General features: G+C 46.7%; 7 protein-coding genes across 7 annotated transcripts; 3 read left to right on the plus strand and 4 right to left on the minus strand.

The window, feature by feature from the left end:
• Positions 1-455: 455 nt before the first annotated feature.
• N7537_004966 (uncharacterized protein) lies at positions 456-3,311 on the plus strand (the record flags this gene model as incomplete). Its single annotated transcript, XM_056896023.1, has 2 exons — positions 456-1,845; positions 1,900-3,311. 2 exons carry the CDS (start codon positions 456-458, stop codon positions 3,309-3,311), a joined length of 2,802 nt encoding a protein of 933 aa, XP_056755771.1.
• Positions 3,312-3,805: 494 nt separating this feature from the next.
• N7537_004967 (cytochrome P450) lies at positions 3,806-5,502 on the minus strand (the record flags this gene model as incomplete). The annotated part of the gene is made up of 2 exons (XM_056896024.1): positions 3,806-4,380; positions 4,443-5,502. 2 exons carry the CDS (start codon positions 5,500-5,502, stop codon positions 3,806-3,808), a joined length of 1,635 nt encoding a protein of 544 aa, XP_056755772.1.
• Positions 5,503-9,229: 3,727 nt separating this feature from the next.
• On the plus strand, positions 9,230-9,587 carry N7537_004968 (uncharacterized protein; the record flags this gene model as incomplete). The annotated part of the gene is made up of 2 exons (XM_056896025.1): positions 9,230-9,320; positions 9,487-9,587. The coding sequence occupies 2 exons, from the start codon at positions 9,230-9,232 to the stop codon at positions 9,585-9,587; spliced, it is 192 nt and encodes a 63-aa protein (XP_056755773.1).
• Positions 9,588-9,650: 63 nt separating this feature from the next.
• N7537_004969 (glycoside hydrolase family 16 protein) lies at positions 9,651-10,892 on the minus strand (the record flags this gene model as incomplete). The annotated part of the gene is made up of 4 exons (XM_056896026.1): positions 9,651-9,935; positions 9,994-10,417; positions 10,478-10,713; positions 10,767-10,892. The coding sequence occupies 4 exons, from the start codon at positions 10,890-10,892 to the stop codon at positions 9,651-9,653; spliced, it is 1,071 nt and encodes a 356-aa protein (XP_056755774.1).
• A 3,280-nt stretch (positions 10,893-14,172) lies between these two features.
• Positions 14,173-15,153, minus strand: N7537_004970 (uncharacterized protein; the record flags this gene model as incomplete). Its single annotated transcript, XM_056896027.1, has 1 exon — positions 14,173-15,153. One exon carries the CDS (start codon positions 15,151-15,153, stop codon positions 14,173-14,175), a length of 981 nt encoding a protein of 326 aa, XP_056755775.1.
• Positions 15,154-18,355: 3,202 nt separating this feature from the next.
• On the plus strand, positions 18,356-19,618 carry N7537_004971 (M20 family metallopeptidase; the record flags this gene model as incomplete). The annotated part of the gene is made up of 1 exon (XM_056896028.1): positions 18,356-19,618. One exon carries the CDS (start codon positions 18,356-18,358, stop codon positions 19,616-19,618), a length of 1,263 nt encoding a protein of 420 aa, XP_056755776.1.
• Positions 19,619-19,849: 231 nt separating this feature from the next.
• N7537_004972 (type 1 glutamine amidotransferase) lies at positions 19,850-20,779 on the minus strand (the record flags this gene model as incomplete). Its single annotated transcript, XM_056896029.1, has 1 exon — positions 19,850-20,779. The coding sequence occupies one exon, from the start codon at positions 20,777-20,779 to the stop codon at positions 19,850-19,852; it is 930 nt and encodes a 309-aa protein (XP_056755777.1).
• Between the last annotated feature and the right edge of the window lie 961 nt (positions 20,780-21,740).

Raw genomic sequence — 21,740 nt, forward strand, 5'->3', positions numbered from 1 at the left:
ATACGAAGTAGCCAAGGAGAAATAAGAATGAATAGATGACGGTGTAAGAACCCCACTCAGCTTGTGGTCCGAACGTTCCGATCATTACCCTGATTGTATTGCTGCATGGCTAGAATCATGCAGCTACGGGAAATACAGCCGAATCAACTGACGGAGCCCCATTGTGTGCTTGATCTAGCCCCCAATTGTGGTCAATGCATAACTGCAATAGTTCAGAATATTATGTATTTTCTCGTATCGGGGTTCAAGATGGGGCTATGCTACGTTTCTTGGGCTGATTCCCCTCGGACGGGAATTTTGAGCCTCGAACTACTGGGCGTTCTTTGAGCGAAGGGGACCGTGCGTATGTATTGGACGTCTTCCAATTCCCTCGACTCATTTTCTTTGTTTGGCATGTCTAGCTTGTTTACCTTGCTAGCCATCCTCGGAAGGATTTCTTTTACAGACAGGCAAAGATGAAGGACGCGGTCGCTTGGGTATCGCTGTTGGCGACAGTTTTCGGCTTGGTGACATCAAGCCATAGCAGTTTAATCAACATATCCCCCGCGCTGTCGGCAGGACAAGAGGATGGATTGGCTGTCACAGTAGGAGTCGGGGTTACACTTTGGCTCGGTGATGGTGATTCTTGCGCTGCTGAAACTATCACCGAAACTTCTACGCAGACTGGAAATAGCTCTCCAGGCGCCACTACAATTACCATCACCGAGGCTACTACGAAGACTATTAGTGGATGTCGAAATGCCCTTGCCGTAAGTGCTTCCGCCGATGTTGGCGTTGGACCGGTCAATGTTGCTGCAAACGCCGCCATCGCACTGCCCGCAAATGAAGCTATACAAACGCTCACGGATTACACAACCGAGATTTTTACCATCACATCATGTACATGCACAGATGACTTGACTAGCACGCCGACTACCTCGAGCGTGCCTATCACAACCAGCTCAACTGTACCTATCACAACTACCTCGAGTGCGCCTATCACAACCACCTCGAGTGTGCCTGTCACCACCACCTCGAGCGTGCCTATCACTACTACCTCGAGCGAATCTGTGACAACCACCTCGAGTGAACCTGTCACAACTACCTCGAGTGAATCTGTGACAACTACCTCGAGTGAACCTATCACCACTACCTCGAGTGAGTCTGTGACAACTACCTCGAGTGAACCTATCACCACTACCTCGAGTGTGCCTGTCACCACTACCTCGAGCGAACCTGTGACAACCACCTCGAGTGAACCTGTCACAACTACCTCGAGTGTACCTGTCACCACTACCTCGAGTGTGCCTGTCACCACTACCTCGAGCGAACCTGTGACAACCACCTCGAGTGAACCTGTCACAACTACCTCGAGTGTACCTGTCACCACTACCTCGAGTGTGCCTGTCACCACTACCTCGAGCGAACCTGTGACAACCACCTCGAGTGAACCTATCACCACTACCTCGAGTGTGCCTATCACAACTACTTCAGGAACTGTGACAACCACCTCGAGCGAACCTGTCACGACCACCTCTAGTGTACCTGGGATAACCACCCCAACAACATCGACGACTATTGGTGATTCGACTACAACTCCTCCAGAGACGACAACCACTACAGTGACAACCAGAACCACTTCCAGCTCTGTAAGTGTTACCACTCTTCCAGTGTCGACAACATCAGTGACTACCACCGGTAGCTCAACTGTCACTATCCCCGATACCACCATCACTCCACCGGGAACAACACTTCCAGGGACAACTATCACGACAACAATTACCGATCCTGCCACTACTGTCACTGTATCGGATGGTACTAGCACTTTACCCGGCTCAACCCGTACCACAACTGTCACTATCCCAGGTACGTTGTGAAGAATAGAGTGTTGGGTATTATTATAAGAACTAACACTATCAGATTCACAAACGACCCAAACAATTCCATTTACTACTGCCACAGTTAGTGGGCCTGAAACCACGTCGACCCAGAACTCTGGCAGTACTACGGCAGTATCCGCCTCTGTATGCTCCACTCTTATCAGCAACCCATCCTACACACCTACCGCTCCGTTGCCAGATGACTATACCTGGGGCTGCGCACCTGGATATCTCTGCAAGCCACGTCATACAGGTAACCGCTCGGAATGCAACATTGAAGCAGGTCTTCCCGACCCCGGATACATCTGCGCCCCTTCAGACTGCATTGTGGCTCCACCTTTGGACGTCCATCCAACCTGGCAGTACAATGTCTCGAATAATTATTACAACCTCAACCCCGAAGACTTTGGTCTCAATTATTCTATCTTCGAGTTTCCGGAAGACCAAGTTGCAGCCAACAGTAAGCGCGACATGTCCTTGTGGGATTTCGCTGTCGCTCAAAAGGTTAAAAGAATCGATATAACAAACATTCCTACTATTTGTTATAACGATTGCAACGATGCTGCACATGAGCCGCAAGTGCTTGGAAAGACCGACGAGCTTTGCAAGAGCGATTCAGCATTCATGGAAAACTTGGGTGTTTGCGAAGAATGTATTACCAACAACGCTGATTCTGGCTCTGATCAATATTCATCAAGAATGTTGCCGACATTTGCACAGTGGCTGAATTTCTGCTCCGACATGGTCACGTCCACAACAACACAAAGTGCCACCAGCACTAAGATGGAGACCACGGCGACGAGCACCGAGACCACCACTACTACCAGCACAAAGGCTTCGACAGCAGCCACAATTACTAGTACTCAGGCTACCAGCACTGAAGCTACCACCACCGAAACTACCACCACCGAGGCTACCGGCACCGAAGTAAGCAGTGCTGAAGCTACCGGCACTGAAACGACAAGCACTCAGTCCAGTGAGGAAAGCACTGCTACCACTGGGACCGAGGAAACATCCAGCGCAGTCGAGACAACTCAACCAGTCACTGTCATCACAACCTCAGCTTCCGGATCAGTTGTGACAACCTCAGTGTCTGCTTCACTTGTCACAACCTCTTTCTCTGGATATGTCGTCACGATCTCAACGTCAGGGTCCCTCGTGACAAGCTCAGTACCTGGATCAATTGCGACAACATCAGTATCTGGCTCGCTTATCACAACCTCATTACCCGGTTCAATCAAGACCATGTCGAGCACTCAGGGCACAGGGGTTGGCGGCGAAACCACATCTGACAATGGTTCTGGTAGTCCATCGGGCTCGGGTGGCGGAACTCAGACTGAATCGGCAACCACCTCTACAACTTCTCCAGCCTTCAATGCGGCAGGATCCTTAAATATCCCTCATATTGGCTTAATTGGTCTAGTCTGGGCTATTTTTGCTCCACTCCTTTAGAATACTGTTTTTTGCTGCGTTTAACGTTCGTCATCTGATGTATGTGACATGTTTGGGTCATTTTTGATGATTGTGGATTTATTACTCCATTTTAATAGGTATCATCAATGAAAAACGAAGTAGGGTTCTAAGCTTTCTCCTAGTCTTTGCGTATTTCAATCAAGCCAGGAGATGTTGTAGTATAATATTCTTAAGTGTCCTTAGAATCACCATTTATATCCTGGGAGAGCAAAGATAGGGGGCACAAAGCAGGAGCCTACTTAGTAACTTAGCAAAACTCCCTATGTACCGTATAGTCCACACGTCAGATTCCTGGCACCTAGGGCATCAACTTTGGTAGTTCCCTCCAATTCCAAACAAATGCCGTTTAGAAATGTTAGCACTTGCCTATTTTTCTTTCCATCCTTCTGCTCTGTGCATACCTGTGTAGCTTCCTCTTCTTACCCACTCAACATTAAACAACACAATGAATACCACAGCGACAAGATATTTGTTCATTTTCGGGACTTTTCAATCTTTGATGCCTCCAAAATGGCCGAGTGATCTAGGTTATGCGTGGTGCCCGCCTTCAGGATCACATCACGCACCCACTGCCCCCTCGGGCGCATTACAGACCTAAACGGCTTGGGTAGGGTGACAAAACCCTCCGTGCAGTCCATATCGTGGACCTTGTGTCTCACGCCTGTGGCCGCGTCCACAACGCCAGCCTCGACATCAAACGACCACAGCATGCGGGCCATCTGGATGAACAGCTGGTTGCGTGCGATGAGACGGCCCGTACAGATTCTGCGCCCGAATCCAAAGCCTGTTTGCGGTAGGTCTTTAAGGGCGGATGTGTTGCAGCCGCAGATATCTATTTGCTCATTGTCAAATTCCTCGGCAACCCACCGCTCCGGGATGAAGTTGTCGGCATCCTCGCCAAAGACGGCCTCATCGCGGGTGATGGCAAATGCATTGGGGAGGACAGTTGAGTTAGCGGGGATGCGGTAGCCCATGTACTCGTCCTCGATCTTGGTGCAGTGTGGCACACCCTGGACGACGACGGGGCGCCAGCGGAGGGTCTCGCTCACTATACCATGTCATGTAATGTCAGACCTTGCCCATTATTCGAATCAGACAAGTGAAACTCACCAATAGCGTCGATATACGCTAGCCTGGGACGGTCTTCAAAGTTAGGTAGGCGGTCTTTACCGACGACCTCATCTAGCAGCAGCTGCGCTTTCTTCGCCCAGCCACGGGAGCCCGACGTAATCCAGGCAACGATGAACCAGTCCAGCGCAACAGTGGAAGTATCCAAGCCAGCATCAGCAAGAATTCCCAGATCAAATGCGAGCTCAACGTCCGGCATCCCCGCAGCTTCCGACGAGTCCTTCATATGCTTCGCAAAGTTCCACTTTTGGGTACTCAGCCCCTTTTTCAAGTTCCCAATATGCAGTTGGCGCTCTAGCTCAAACAGCTCCTCGCCCTCCTTCTTCCACGGCGCCAGAAACTTGGGCAGGTAATTCAGCGAAGGGAACGAGTCGACAATGTACGCGCCCACTTGCCCGATGCGCGCAAACTCCGCCTGCACGCGCTTCCCGTCCATCAGCTCCTTCTCGTATCCAGTTTGCAGTCGGTAGCCGTAGTTCAGACAGTAGATAGTGCTCGCCATTGCACGCTCGAAGTGGTGGTGGAAGTCTACGCCCTTCTCGCCAAGCTTGTCCCACTCGCCTAGCACATCCCACAGCAGTTGCTGCGACTCAAGGTCCTGTAGCGGGCGGTAGTTGCTCGCAGCGCGCAGGTTTAGAAGTGGGGCCCCCATCTTCTGGTGTAGTTTGTACTGGTTATTGTATGGTCGGAGGAGCATGTGCATGCCCCTAGTCACCAGCTCGCCGGCCATGACCATGCGTGGGCGATCCGAGTATCGCGAGCTGCGGCGGTTGAGGAGATCATGTGCGGCCTGGTGGGTGGAGAGGACGATGAGCGGCTGGCCGCCCATACTGAAATGCATTACCGGGCCATACTTCTTGCTCCAGTGGTAGAGCTCCAGCCACTGGAGGCTCTTGGGGAGCTGGTGAATATTTCCGATTATAGGCAAGGGCTTGGGTCCTGGTGGTAGGGGCAGCGAGGGGCATTTGAGGAGTGAGAGGACCAAGCGGGCCATTAGGATCGCGCTGAGAGCGCCGAGTAGATAGCTCACAAAGCTGGACATTTTGCTGCAGCTGTAAAGAGCAGACGGAGGAGTGCGACTGTGACTGCGACTGCGACTACGACAGCGATTGTCTGTAGGGACGACGGCGAGCAGATCAAGCAGGCCAATTTTATTACGACGTCTCTCCCTCTCCGCTGGGTCTGCAGCATACGGTGAGTGGGGTTATGCCATTGTGCAGAGGGGTTGGTTGACAATATCCCTGGCCACGCTAATGTATACTAACTTATGGGAGTGGGGGGCACGGCGACGATGCTTTCGTCGGAGACAAAAGCATACGGGTGGGCAGCAATATCCCCGGCCACGCTAATGTATACTAATGCGCGGAGTTTCGGGGGGGCATGGCCGGGCATTAGCGAGTGGGCCAGACATAACAGGTATTATTGTTCAATCGTTTTATGTTGAAAATTTGGAATTGATATCGGCTCCAAATTCCTTACTCTGGTCAGGGTCCTTGGAAGATTCCTATCCTGTCTTCGGCACCTGTCAAGTGCCAATACTCATAGCACTATTTGTATTGGCTGCCATAGTCTGTCTGTTTAGGTCAATACTAGGCTAACGTCGCCTGTAGGGCCGCTGCCCTAGTCCGGATCAAGGAAGTTCGAGGACCCTGGGTTGGATTTTGCAAAGTCTGACCTTCCTATTTGCTGAGATAGGAGACCACTCAGCCCTTTTATTTAAGAATCGATTCCCCATTTTTTGAGTTGCTGCAGAGTTGGAAAACGGCCCGTGTGGGGGCCGTTCCGTGTGGGGTTCCAAGGTGTCATATGTGAGCCTATATGCGAAGGGGCAGAGCGGCCAAAGATCAAATGCCTGATTTTGTAGGCTTGGCCCCTGCATAACTATGCCTTAATTATGCCTTATTTTACATAGACTGGCAGAAATCAAAATAGTTACATGAATTATACCAGATGGCTTAATAAGCAAAGTATCCACCTGTGGGCCTAAGTAGTTTATGAGAATGAAGCTATTCCTTCCATATAAATCACTGGATACGTCTATTTCTAAGCTTTAAGATATTGCGACCAATCAAATCTCTCGAGATTAATATAAGGATGCATTTTACACGGTTCGGGATGGTTTTCGATGTTAGGGATTCGAAGAAACTGTTGATTTGTGGAGTGGGAAGGAATATAGAGATTTCAAAATCTCTTATACAAAGTATGCTATTTTCATTTTACGGCCTTTATATACATCTAAAAAGATACCTAAAAAGAACATCCAAAAAGACTAGCCAAAAATATATTTGAACACATCACCTAAAAAGACATGACAAGGCCGTATAACCAGCCAACTATTCTTATATATGGTATGCATAACTAGGAATAGCTTCAATTTACAGTATACAGTATAGAGAGGTGTCGAAAGCGAGCTATAATTCAGGCATATCAAGGCATCATCCCTACAAAATCAGGCATTTGGCCTTTGGTCGCTCTGCCCTTCGTAGACCTCTGCATAGCCCATAAAGCCCATAGCCCAACCCAACCCAACCCACTAATGGGTTGGGCTTTGGGCCCACCTTCGAGCCCATAGGACCTATTGGGGCCTATAATGGGCCCCTATTATTAACCAAATAATATAAATATGCCAATCTATGGCAGCTATATAATTAGTGCATTTTTTTCCTATTCTTTGGGGGTATTGAAATTACCGTTTAAGCTGTATATAAAGCTATATATAAATCACTTATAAATTAACTAATAGGACTGGTTGATTTAATTTTATTTATAAGATATCAGGTAATAGATACTAGGAGGCCGAAAAATAAGAATTAAAATTGATTTTTATAAAGCTTTACTTTTTTATAAGAGGTACTTATTTTTACTAGGGGTTTATATAGTAAGTAGAGGTACCATAAGCATTACTATAATTGACTATAGAAAGTAGTATTAATCCTATATAGATAATATATATCTCTTTATACTAATACTTAGTAATTCCTTCTAGCACGAATTCATAGTCAAACTGGATCTTTTTAGGGTTATTTTATATAAAATCTAGCATTATAATACTAAAATCAGGATAAAATCTACTTAATTCCTACTTCTTACTATAATAATAGTAATACTAAAGATATAGGTTGGTACCTACGTAAAATATAGTCATTAATCATCTACTTTATATATGCCAAGACTATATTTGTGTACAGAAATGGGCTTTTGATGGGCCTTAATAGGCCCCCATTAATGGGCTGTGGGTTGGGCTTTGGGCCGGGGGTCTGGGCCTATTGATGGGCTATGCAGAGGTCTAGCCCTTCGCACCTAATTCTGATTTGAGCCCCAAAGCAGAAAAAAGGAAAAGAAATTGAATTAAAACGATCTTCAGTGACTGGCCGTCCGAATCTGGGCGAAATGGCCGTTAAGACCGAGTTCTAACGTGAAGCTGCCGTCGAGTTTACCCCTCCTCCCTTGTCTGGGGGAAACCAGATAGACTTAAGTATAGCCAAAGTACAGGCTCCTAGGAACTGATTAGAGTTCTACTTCCCTCTGTTCCCCCCGTGTGATATTGGGCGTATATCCATTACAGAGCTTCCAATTGACCGACGGAGGAGTGTTAGTTAATGCGGTTAGCAACGTGGTCAGCATTTGCCATCGCGGCCATTGTGGCTACCGCTGATGCCCAGAACATCCCAGAACGTGGAGCTGTTCAATGACGAAACAAAGACACAGCTGATATTGACCGCCAGGCCAATTGTCTCGCCGAGGGTTCTAAAGAATTCAACATGTACCGCGACGGACGCCGACTGGATATACGCTAATAAGACACTAATGGCCAATGTCCAGGCGTGCTCACTGGGGGCCTACACTGTCATTGAAGGGCTTCGTATGTCCTAGAGTGCTATCCTTCTTGATATTGGCCAACCAGACTGGCCTCCTATCCTCAGAGTTCCAAAATGTTACGGCTACCCTATGCACTGGCCTAGAGTGATAGATAAAGGAGAGATTAAGCGCCAGCTACAACAACTCGCTGTCACCAGAGTTGTCATCCTGGAAAGCCTCGTTATCCCAAGCAATGTCGAATCAAGCATCAAGAGATATATCAGGTAATATCGACATGTCAAATATTATCACTGCTACTAGATAAGGTTAAATTTAGACCATACCGTTGTGATCCCACAATATGTGGACACCTATATATATATACCACTGCACATGAACTGAGTTCCATAACTCAGTTTGGTCATGCCTTTTTGGCTTAATGGGTAAAAGCTCGGAGTAGTAGCCGGCTTGTGATCTCACACCTAGGCTAGCACTCGGATCCACTTTCGTGAGGATGTTTCCTAATATCGCCTAGCGCAAAGCATGTCGAAAGTGAAACATCTTATCTCTGAACCATAGAACAATGCCACTAGTAGGATCCACTTTCGTAGCATTTATTCCGAATAGACTGCGACATTGCTCGTGGGAACTTTGAAATTAGAGGTTCATCGCCCGTCATTATGCAAAATTAATGTAAGAATTACCCTACTAGGCAATGTTATATACGCAATTAGCTCTGGGCAGTGTCCACTTTGCCAAGAGGTCCCACCAATGTCTTGGCGACACTAAGAATGTCTCCACTTTAATGGGCATTGTCGCAGTCTAATTCCGAATATCACGCTAAGATATAAACTTCCACTCGTATCTATCACTATAACATGCTTTTATGAACATAGCGTGTGGGTATATGCCGCCCAATAAAATCTTTCAAAAACAATTTCCCCCTATTCAAAGAAATATACGTTTTAAGGATGGGTAAATGGGTTCTTGACGAAGTCTACAAATTCTGCAAGGGGAAGCAAGTTTTGTTTTTAACGGGGAGGCTGAGAGGGGCCCACAGAGGTGCGTAGGGACAACGGTCTAGCGGAGAACACGATAGGACGAGGAATTGTATTGTCTATCGACTGTGGGAAAGAGAAGCGAATCAAGAGAGGGCGGTGCTATCTAAGCACGGAGCTCCCAGGTAAATAAGGCATCTGGCCGTCATTATCCTAGTCCTAACCTACAGGAGAAAAGGAAGAGGAAAAGAAGAAAGAGAAGAAGAAGAAGAAGAAGAAGAAGAAGAAGAAGAAGAAGAAGAAGAAGAAGAAATCTCAGATCTCTGCCTAATAAATTGGCTTCCCAACAGTCAAGCCAATGTATTCATGGCAGCACAGGTATTCAACATGTCATTTAATGTCCGTGATTGTGGCCGTTACGACGGTGCTTCCATGTAGGGCGAGGGGTGGAAGAAACAAGAGGGGTAGAAGCGTACGAGCTCGCACTGGCGGAGGAAGTAGCGTTGCTTGGGCTGCTACCGTCCTGATAGACCTTCAGCGAGTTCACGCTCCAGTAGGTTTCGGTGAAAGCGGAGGGATTGTTTTGGACGTAGGATTTGCATGAGCTACTCTTGGAGGCGCAGCTGTCTGATGACCAGACCTTGCCGGCCCAGCTGCCGCAGAAGGTAATGTCAAACATCTAGAAGTTCATTAGAATGGAAATGAAATATACGTATAGGTGGATGGAGCGAACGTACAATCTGGAGTTCTTTAAAGTGCGAGTCAATATCGCAGCTTCCAGCGAAGGCCGCCATAGGGTTACCCCAGCCCGAAGGGTTGGGGCTGCCCTTGCTAATGTCCGAGGGGACGCTCGCACTTGGGAAGAACCAGACTTTGATAGCGTTACTAGTCCACTCGGTGGCGTACACGCCACCGCCGGCTTTATTGAATCCATTGCCATAGGACTGGGTGTTGTTGCTGGTGATAGCACAGCCCGCGTTGTCTGACTGGCCGGATGCTTTCACGTAGCAGTTGCTTGTGTCAACAGAGCCACTAAAGCCAGAATGTTTGATTGAGCATCCGGGGCTAGTGTGCAGTGCCGCCTGGTTGGTGGATTGCTCATTGACGCCTTCGATGATGTCGATCTCGCCGTTGCTGGGCCAGTTGTCACCGAGCATCCAGCTGTGGTAGGTTAGTATACGGCCTTCCTTCTTTTGGGTCAATTGATTAGGATTGACTTACAATGCGGGCCAGGTGCCACAGACGCTTCCCGGCATGTGCTCCAGATCCAGAATCACCAGTGCATGGGTGTAACGTTTGGTACTGGACAGGCGCACACTCTGGCGACCAGGGCTGCTAGCAATGTTGGTAGAGTCGACACCAATGTACACGGAGTCCCCAGAAGCCTTGATTAAGCCACTTCGGCTAGCGGTTGACCGGTCTACATAGTTCACATAGCCTTTCGTTGGGTCCGGGTCCTATGCCCGGAGTTAGCATATATATTAATTGAAGCCATATGTAGTGGACGTACTGTGGAGAAGTCGAAATTATCAAAAAATTTGTCACCGGTACCATAGTCGTCTTGCAACTTGTACGCAGCTGTGGCGAGGTGGGCGAACAGACCCACGGCCGGGATAAGGGTAGAAAAGACGTGCATTCTTTGGAAAGCAGAAGAACGATAGGATGCAGTCTCTCAAAGAGGAACAGTTCTAGATACTGTATACTTCCAATGAAGATACCAAAAATGAAACAAAGAAAAAGATAAAAGGAAGGAACTCAAGAAAGAGAAGGTAGTGATCAGAATGTACGATCAAAGAAGAGACAAAACGCTGACCGAGAAATCCTACAGAAAGCGGCGGCGTGCGGTGCTTAAGTATTCGATGTCATAGAAAGAAAGGCCTACCTACGTGCAGATGCCTGCAAAATGGAGGCATTCGAACTCACCGGGAATCCAGATCATATGTTGTTGAAACAAACATGTGGCTGATCACTACCGAACTAGCCAAGGTGTAATATAACTAAAGTCTATCTAACTACATAGCCCTACATGACCGAGGAAGTCACAAATTATGAAACACATCTTCGGGGTGCATTTACCCTGAAATAATCCCGGGACCCCTGCATGCGATCTGCACCCCACGCGAGACCCTGAATCCTTTCATAACAAGTTAGCCAACTATTGTGAGGGATGTGGGTAATCTGGGAATATTCGTACGGGAAGAAATCAATATCAGACACGGAGCATTGCCCGAGGCACTCGTTAAATGAGTTCAAGGTAAAAGGCGCAGGGATATAAATGTACAATATTACGCGTTCCGTTCATTGCACAAATGCCACCTATACGTTCTCCTGCCAACCAGAACACAATAGTAAAAATGAAGAGTAAGTTTCACCGGGACATTGCTTACTAACGATCGAGCCCATATTTTTAACAATGAAATCGCCAAGCCGCCGCCAAGTCGTATATTAGGCTCGTCGAGCCGCAGAATTTAACTCTGGACCAACCAAACTAGGATCCTGTCCTGCCGGTGCATTGCACCGAGAACTGGGCCACCCCCTCGAGCACGGCATATAACTATGTAGGATGACTAGCCTTCGGAAACCGCTCAATCCCCTTCGGTAAGAAAAAAGCAAAAGCGTGGAAAATACTGCGGGCATCAACAATAATGAAGGCAATGGAAAGAGGAATGGAGATAAGTATGATCCCGAGCTGAGGACTAACGAAAAAGATTGAAGTATTAAGTCGAAACTTACTGTCAACCCAATGATGTATTTTGAGATGACCGTCGGTACATTGGGGCTATGTTTTACTCTGCATTGGGGAACAAAAAAAGTAGAAGGATTAGGTCGGTCATTTATCGGGGTTCCGTGTCTGGGCCGCTCAAAAGTGGAGGATTTTATTACGTTACAAGGGAACGTTGATTCAAACTCTAGTCCAGTCTAACATTTAGTAGGGGCAAAAACAAGACACAATATGAGAAAGGCCTAGTATTGTGCTAATCAATATAAAATTTTCCATTGGCTGTTGCAAAAGATAATCTATTAATATTTGTAGAGAGAAAAGCATAGTGCAAGGGCCAACCGCTTCCTTCAGGTTATACTTCAGACGAAACTCTAATAAATAAACGGATTACGAGCTGATCTGTGTTCCTCTACACTCTCCCTCTTCCCGCTGACTCTATCAACACACTATTCAAGGAATTTGTCAAACCCTTGATCCGGGTGCTATTCGTAGGATTGCCAATGCCGGCGAGTAAAGGGCTTTAGTTCTGCGAAAAGTTCATCCATGGGATTCAGGTCTAGAGAGTACTTAGGTAGATACACCAGCTCCATACCGGCCTCTGGACATATCTGACCAACACAGACTTCGGCTCTGGCCATTCCCCACAATGATAGAGAAGCTGTATGATGAAATCCTCAAACAGATTCATCGGTCGATCCCCGAAACACCCGAGAATAAACAATACCATCTTGTGTATATGCAGACAGTATTTGGTAGCTTTTATCACGATACGATTTGGATATCTGGACTGGTGTGATCCCAAGAGACCAACCCGTTCGTCTGAAACCTAGCTGGGACGAACTCTCTCGGCACCATGGTAAATACTCCACGCCGAATTTACTTTGGAAATGCAGTGGAAGGAATTGTGGAGTCAAAAACAAATGGTGGCTCAAGGTACTTATCCTTGCTGAAAGGGGTATCAAGTCCGGGCATTAAAGCCGGTTCTTCGATAGGGAAGTCAGCGAGGAATCGGGATTTTCTGCTTTGATGGAGCAGCAAAAAGATTTATACTATCCTGGGTTGTGAGACTGAAATATTTATGCCATCTCGCAACTCGCAACAATATCATACGAAACGGGTCAGGTTAGTAAATGAATAGTGAAAAGAAGACAAACCTCGGTATTGTGGGTTATTCTGCCTAAATGAGACCCAGTTGGTTGGAAAGGGGAAAATTCGGAAGTGTAGGATACGAGTTGGCGGAACTACGGGCCCGGGAACCTCAAACATTCATTACCTGTTAACCTAGTTCTGAACACCTGAACACCTGAACACCTGAACGTCTGAGCATCTGAACACCTGAGCATCTGAACACCTGATTGAGAGCCGGGGCGGATGTGGTCGCGAGCAGAGTCTAGGGACTAGTATATATACCGCTGCAGTTACAATCGGAGGTTCCGATTGTTGATCTGATCTTTTAGCCGAGTGGTTAAATGCTGTCTTATGTAATCAGACAGGTGCAACCGCCTGAGTTCCCGTCCGGATTGCACGGACCTCCGGGTTTAGATCTAAACATGAAAAACCCCGCTAGGTGTAGACAAGATGAATATTGAGGAATTGAGAGCTCTTTCTTTTTTGTTACTGTTGCCCTACCAGCTCCCCAATCGGCGGTGGATAAAAAATAAAAAGCTAACTATTGCCCTGAGTCTGGGATCTTGGTTAGTCTGTAGCTCATCATTGAGCAATATGACAGAGGACTACAGCACCAACTGGATTGGGAGCACCCACATGAGTGCCCTTAATCTGGTTAGACTCCGGTATACGGAAACACTAGCCGGTTTAGGAGTGCCCAGCTGAGTTTGGTTAGAACATCCGAGATCCTGCACTAGGCGCCGTAAGCTTACTATTACTTTATTGGATGTAATAACAATAGTTGAGCCGTTACGTATGCTCCTTGTGTTGTCTCAGTCTTAGTTACAGAAAAGCCGTAGATGATGGAACGGATGGCTAGCCGGCTCCTAGTATGTATGTTCTGCTTGGAAAACTCTCTTCTGGTTCTGACATGGTTCCAAGATGCCAGTGTAGACAAAGACCAAAAAACAGAGCCTCCATATAAATCTCTCTCCTTTCCTACCGTTAGCACGATTGTATGTAGTCGCCATCTCATAGCTCACACAGATCCATCTTCACTGCCTCATTTGCAGTAAGAGAAGGGATTTTACTTCTTCAAAGTGAGGACACCCGGCCTGTACGGCTCGGTATCGTAGTTGCCACTTGAGATTGGGGAACGTCCTTGGTAGAGGAACTGCAGATTGCAAGGGTCTATAGTCATGCTCTGGTCTGGGTTTTCACGGACCAAATCACCATGGCTGATATCGTTAGTCCAGGTTGCGCCACTGTTAGCCTTTCCGGCGAAAGGCTTGTCCTCGCTCACTGCCTGTGGGGCCCACTTTCCGCTGAGGTCACTAGCAGTGAATGAACGGAAGTAGCGCCCGTGGGCTCCAATTGCCTCGACGATCATCAGGTACTGGTTCTGTCCTTTGACATGGTACACTTGAACTGCCTCAAAGAGTTTTTCCTTGGTGTCAGCCAGCACCACCTCCGAACTGGTTCCGAAGCTTCCGGGGAAGTTTTCAAGAGGCATGCTCGATCGATAAATCCGGCCATTGTCACCAGCAAAGAAAAGGTACATATGGGTAGCATCGCCAATCAGGGTCTGATCAATAGGACCATGGGTGGACTCGGTGATCTTGCCGGTAAAGAGGGGTTGTCCTTCTGACCATTTTCCACTGGCAGGATCGTTCGATGTCCGGTAGGTAAAAGGGCTCACACCCCATTGATAGGCGAGGACCCAGATGTTCTTCGGCTGGAAGAAGAACAAAGTAGGAGCCACAGCAGAAAAGTCCAATGCGTTTTGACTAGCAGATGCCATACCCTGCCAATCAGCAAAGGGAGCAAAGTACATCCCGCCGTACTTCCCAGCTGGATCGGCAGACGATGCATAGACGAGATGATGGCCGTTAACGACCACATTGGTGAAATCCTTGACAGCCGTCCATCCAGCTTTAGGCCTTGAGAGGGCTTCAGTGGATGTCCAATGGTAAGTAGACGGAAGTGCGCAGTTGGCAACCACAGTTGGCACCGATGCGAGGGAAAGAACAAAAGTTGACAATAAGTCAGATTTCGCTTTGAAGAACATGGTTTTCGGAGTAAGAAGCGAGAAAGGTTAAATGATTGAATGACTGACTGAATCAAGAATAAAAGAATAAAAGAATGAATAGAAGATCGAAAGCTAAACTATCCAAGCAGGAGCCGACCCTATTTAAATCATTTAAGTACAGCCTGAATGCAAATTGGTGAGCCGATGGTATGAATGAGACCAATCCCTTTCGCGCTCCTACAATTAAACTTTATGTAACATCATGTTATAGCTTGAAATAGATCTGCAACGGTCAAGCTGGTGTGGGGTACAGGAAGGGTCCATGGTGTTTCAGTTGGCGAGAAACAGCGATTCTCATTTGCTGCCCTAGGGAGGGTGCTCCAGGGTACACTACATTAACCACATGTCATCTTCTAGAAATGACGGTTTGGATCATATCAATTCTGTGCTGGAATAAAAGTTTTATAAAATTTCTTCGTTGCATGACGACCTCTAAGAATCGAGTAAATGCATAGAGGCGGATGTAAAGATACACTTTGGTGGGATTGGCAACACGGAGTATGAGATATCAATCTCAAACATTCTCTGCTCGATAGTTATCACTCTTTATGCGCGAATTTCTCGTTGTGGAGATCTCGCAGCATACAAATTAAGAATCCACTTGGAGCATCCTCCAGGATAGTATACAGGAACTCGAAGATATAGTTGGCTAAGTAATAGTCGAAACACATGCAACGCTACGCTGAATCAGGCAAGTACAAGAAAATAATTGGACAACTTCAACCTCTTAGTATAGGTGATCCCCACTGTCCACGCGGGAAGACCCCTTTTTTAAAACAGAAAAGGAAAAAGAAAAAATAACTGACTACAATGTTTGCCCCTTTGACGTAAGCCAAGGCCTAGCCCACTTCAGGGTTCCTCTATTGTTCTATATTAGGCGAGGGAGCCTTACATTGAATTTGGCTATCGGAAAGGGACTGAAGTATCGTAACCAGAGCCCCTAGGCTAAAGTACTCTACACAGATCATGAAGCAAATAACAGAGGATTATATATGAATACTATTCTCTCTAATGTAAATATGAAGATCCTGGACGAAATACGAAATATCCGTTCCCTATTAGTAACCGAATTAAATAGTCATCCTTCACTAAGTCATGGAATATCTCTACCAAGCCATCTAGCATTGACTTGTGAGCATACTCTTATAGGATACGTTTATACCTATCCTATATAGGTGCAGCACCTAGACCTCTGCATAGCCCATAAAGCCCATAGCCCAACCCAACCCAGCCCACTAATGGGTTGGGCTTTGGGCCCACCCTTCGAGCCTATCGGCCGGCTATGGGCCCATCCACCGAGCCCATAGGGCCCATTGGGGCCTATAATGGGCCCTTATTATTAACCAAACAATACAAATATGCCAATTTATTGCAGCTATATAATTAATGCATTTTTTTCCTGTTCTTTAGGGGTATTGGTAAAGCGGTAGCGGTAGCGGCAACGGCAGTAAAGGCGGCAAAGGCGAAGGATAGACGAAGTATAAAGGAGAGAAGAAGTAGATATCAAGAGAGAGAAAGGTAGGTTAGAAGATATAAATAAGAATCAAAATTGATTTTTATAAAGCTTTACTTTTTTATAAGAGGTACTTATTTTTATTAGGGGTTTATATAGTAAGTAGAGGTACCATAAGTATTACTATAATTAACTACAGAGAGTAGTATCAATCCTCTATAGATAATATATATCTCTTCATACTAATACTTAGTAATTCCTTCTAGGTGCGAATTCATAGTCAAATTGGATCTTTTTAGGGTTATTTTGTATGAAATTTTGTATGAAACCTAGTATCATGATGCTAAAATCAGTATAAAATCCACTTAATTCTTACTTCTTACTATGATAATATAATAATACTGAAGACATAGGTTGGTACCTGCGTAAAATATAGTCATTAATCATCTACTTTATGTATGCTAAGACTGTATTTGTGCACAGAAATGGGCTTTTGATGGGCTTTTATGGGCCCCCATTAATGGGCTGTGGGTTGGGCCGGGGGTCTGGGCCCATTGATAGGCTATGCAGAGGTCTAGCAGCACCTATTCCTTTTAGGCCTTCACTTTTCTGTAATACTCTACTTTCCATTCGTCGGCTCGAGGAAATAACATGTTTCTAAAATACTTCAGACCTTGGGGATTTCTCGATTTATGCTTTTCGCAGACCAGATGATAGTTAGACATGTTAGACATGTTCACACAGCTCGGCATACCCATTTGAGCACTGATACAAAAGCAAGACCAACGGAAAATTATACCTCGGGAACATCGATAAAAAGAGATGACAAATCCCTTGTATTGATAAAACTAAGCTTGAGCATGAGATATAGATGATCCAAAGGTAGAGTTGTTATAGGAAGAAAACTCTACACAGCAGGTTGCTATATAGATAGCAAACAAGCAAACACCATCTAATAGTAGTGTCGTCCCAAAGTGGCGTCGCCTAGCAGAAAGCCCCCTACGTAGGAGATACTTACTACTAAGATCCTATTTTTCACCTTGGCAGATGCTAATAACGTTACTATCGATCTGATAGTTGAGGTTATTCGTAAATCCTAAATAGGAAATCCTCGAGACTTGACGAGATACGAATATCAACTTGATTTGGATGGATCGTGTTAGGCGACACAACCCTGTGCATCGTGTCGCACAGAAAAACCGAGGATATGTAAACCAGAAATATATATTTGATGTATGGCACCTTAATTTAACGATTACTTGGTTATAATAATAATTTTGCCGTGCCTATAATATATCGTTATAACGGGGGTTTACTGTATTACTATTTTGTAATGTAAAGAGAAGAACCCACGTGAACGGACTGTGTTCAGGTTGGCACAGGTTTTGGCGCAGCCTAAATAGATCGGCGGGGCATTTTTATTAGTTGAAAATAGCTTATAAAGCACTAGATAGAACGATTTTTTGCGTGGTAGAGATGATAAATTACCGATATCCGTAGTAAAGGATTTTTAACGGTTTCTATATGAAGGATCAATTCACTTACCGGATTCTGATGGGTATAACCCTTATGGTTACAACGTGGTTTTACTGTAGGGCCCGAGGCCTAACGATTAGCTGACCAATCTCCCCTCCAGCCTCGGCCTCAGCTCTCCAACTCCCCCTCATCAGTTCCCCTCATCACCTATGTTGTCAGCAGTTCCCTAACATATCATCCCCTATATATGAAATGGCTCAACAAAGCTTATCAGACATATTAGCTAGCGCCGCTGTGGATTTGACCCCTTATGAAACTCTCTACAAGCATTTCCATACACATCCCGAGCTCTCGCTACAAGAGAAGGCCACCTCTGAAACGATCGCCTCACATTTGTCACAACTCGGAGCCTATGATGTCCACACAAATATCGGAGGCTATGGGCTTGTAGGCATTCTCAAAAATGGCCCTGGAAAGACAGTTCTTCTTCGGGCCGACATGGACGCGCTTCCAGTCAAGGAACTCACCGGCCTCCCCTACGCGAGTTCAGTGACTATGTCTGATGCGGACGGCAATGAAAAGCCAGTGATGCATGCATGTGGCCATGACATGCACATAACTTGCCTTCTCGCATCAGCCGAACTTCTGGCCTGTACACAGAATGCGTGGAGCGGAACTTTAATCGTACTCTTCCAGCCGAACGAAGAGAGGGGCGGAGGCGCTCAGGCCATGGTTGACGATGGACTGTATTCGAAGATTCCCATGCCTGATTACGTCTTTGGTCAGCACGTCATGCGAATGCGAGCGGGAAGTGTTGGTTCCCGACCAGGCACGATCATGGCTGCTGCCGATAGCATGAAGATTACTCTCTACGGCCGCGGTGGTCATGGGTCACAGCCGCAACAGACGGTAGACCCCGTGCTCCTTGCTGCACATGTCGTCGTTAGACTTCAAAGCATTGTGAGTAGAGAGGTGGACCCGACTGATCTCGCTGTCGTGACGGTCGGGAGCCTGCAGGCAGGACAGACAGAAAATATCATTGCAGACCGGGCGGAAATTGGAGTTGACTTTAGAACTGTCAAGTTGGAGACTCGCGAGAAAATTATTTCTGCTATCCGGCGCATCGTTGAGGCTGAGTGCCTTGCTAGTGGATCGCCGAAACCGCCGGTGTTCACGCCAACAAGACGGTTTCCGCCCACCGACAACGATAAGGAAGTCGCCTCCCAACTGGCTACATCTTTCAGAGACCATTTCGAGGACTTTGATGATGATACCCCAAGAACCAATGTTAGTGAGGATTTCTCTACCCTGGGTACTTCTCAGGGGCTTCCTTGCTCCTTTTGGTTCATTGGGGGAATTGACCCAGAGCTCTGGGATAAGGGCCAGAGAAACGAAACTCCCATGGACGAGATTCCCGGGAATCACTCGGCTCTGTTTGCACCGGTGATCCAGCCAACGATGAGAACCGGGGTGGATGCATTGTGCCTCGCGGCTTTGACATTCTTGAAAAAGTAGCCATCCGAAGCCTAAAAATGCCCCCTCCACACCTGTTTCTGCGGTTTGAGAAGCGTTTTAACGCTGTATATAATGAATTGCTTGCATATTGAAGGGGATGCCCGGTTCGCATAAATGATCTTTTTGCATAATGTGTATTTTATTCCTTTGCAATTTCATTCTATCCATCTTCACAACGCAAGTGGTGGAAGCACAAAATCTCTTTATTTTTGATACCTTATCCTCCACATGTCATTGTTCAAAGCCAGCCAAGAAAGACACCACAGCAGAGGCAAAGGCCTTGGAATCATCCTGACATTCCTCGCGATCATCACCAACTTGCTCCAAGAACAACGCCAACTTCGATTCCTTCCATCCCATCACAGGTGCAGATTCCAAGCACATCTTAGTCATGCCAAAGACATCCATTTCATAATGACCCTGCACAGACAGTACTCTGCCGGGGTGGTAAAGTCCCTGGATAGGGCAAATTGGTGTACTTCCAATGTTAATCCAGGGCGCGGGCAGCGAAACGGGATGCGAGTCAGTAAGCGTAACAGCAGCTCCCTTCTCAACCGCCATCACACGATCGCCATGGAACATCTGAATGCGCAAGCGTCCCTCGGGAAGATCACCGAGCGCAGCTGGGAACGACTTGACAAACGCATTTTCCAATTGAACAGTATAAATTCCGACTTCACGACCGAGAGGGCATTTCTCAACCCAGACATCGCGGACCGGGTCTTCCACGTTGCGGACGAGAGCGTGGGAAATAAGTTGGTGGCCGAAACAGGTGCCGAGAATACGGACTTCTGGGTATTGGTTGTAGACAGTTTTGACGAATTTCTCGAGTTCTTGCATCCATGGTGAATGGTCCATTTCGTATACGCCGGGCGAACCCCCGGTGATCAAGACTGCATCCACTGGGGATTGCACGGGTATTTGGTCCTCGCCTGCATGGCCGCGGAGCTTGTATAGGTCGGGATAATGGCCTCCTCGGATATCATATGGCGTGATCTTGACTTCGAGTTGCTCTTTCTCAGAGAACAAAGTCTCGTTCAGGCGTGATGCGGTCTCGCGGAGGATGGTTCGGAAGTGGGCACTGCAGAGTCCTCTAGCCTCGTATAGCTTACGGGCTGGAATATCGACGTCTAGGACGGCGATGTGGATATGATGAACCATTTTTTTGTTTAAAAAAAAAGAAAATATGTGTTTAATTGATGGGATATTTGGGATTATGGAGGGTGGAAATGGCGAAGTGAAGATTTCAACCTTGGGTGTACTGCTAAATAAGATAATTTCGCCATACTAACTCCGACACAGGATTCGAAATCATTTAGGTAAGACAAAGCCTCGTGGAATGGAGGAATTCATATAATAAAAAGGATCCCAGGAAGAAAAGACGGTCAATTACTCCAATAGACTCCAACCACTACGGAAGCATTAGGTAAAAGCCCACGTTGTCACTCGATGAGCTTATTTTTTCCTGATCCACTCTGACTTACACCGAATACCTTTTACATATTTTCTCCGATACCCTATTTCTACCGAAAATAAACCGGGTTGTTTGTGTTCAATAGTGTACGGAGTACACTCTTTTGTACGCTCTTTGGCTTCAGATAGCATAAGGAATAATGCCTTGTAACTCTTGGCTTCTCCGTGTTCCAGTTGAAACTAAGACGGGTCTACGATCTGGACTGCTTTATTTCATTACAACGTCTTCCAAGTACGTATATACGTGAACGATGTCTCGTCGAACCAGCTAGTACCTCACAAAACGATCGCCTAAGAGCTTATTAAGGCTTAGCTTTCCGTTTCAATGCTCATCCCTTGCCGCTTTTTGCTCACTGAGTCATAGTTACCGAGCACCCCCGAGTCTTACATAATCATTGGAATCGCCTCATCCCTTAGCCGGATGAGGATCCCCTGAGTAACTCCATGACTTGAGCGCTCTGACTTGCTCGGCATCCTCAGCAAAGCAGGAGAGCAACTCAGTCAGCGACTCGCTGTCCAACATCGGTTGACAGAATGGATCCTGACTTAAGAATGGCCCTAGTCCGGCACCGGACTCAGGTTTGAGAAATATTTGTGGACCAAATCCACACCGGCAAGTCCGAGGTCCGGACCACGGAGTGGGCTCCGG

This window comes from Penicillium hordei, assembly GCF_028827395.1.
Source record: "Penicillium hordei strain IBT 12815 chromosome Unknown utg000002l_segment0_segment0, whole genome shotgun sequence".
Classification (NCBI taxonomy): Eukaryota; Fungi; Ascomycota; class Eurotiomycetes; order Eurotiales; family Aspergillaceae; genus Penicillium; species Penicillium hordei.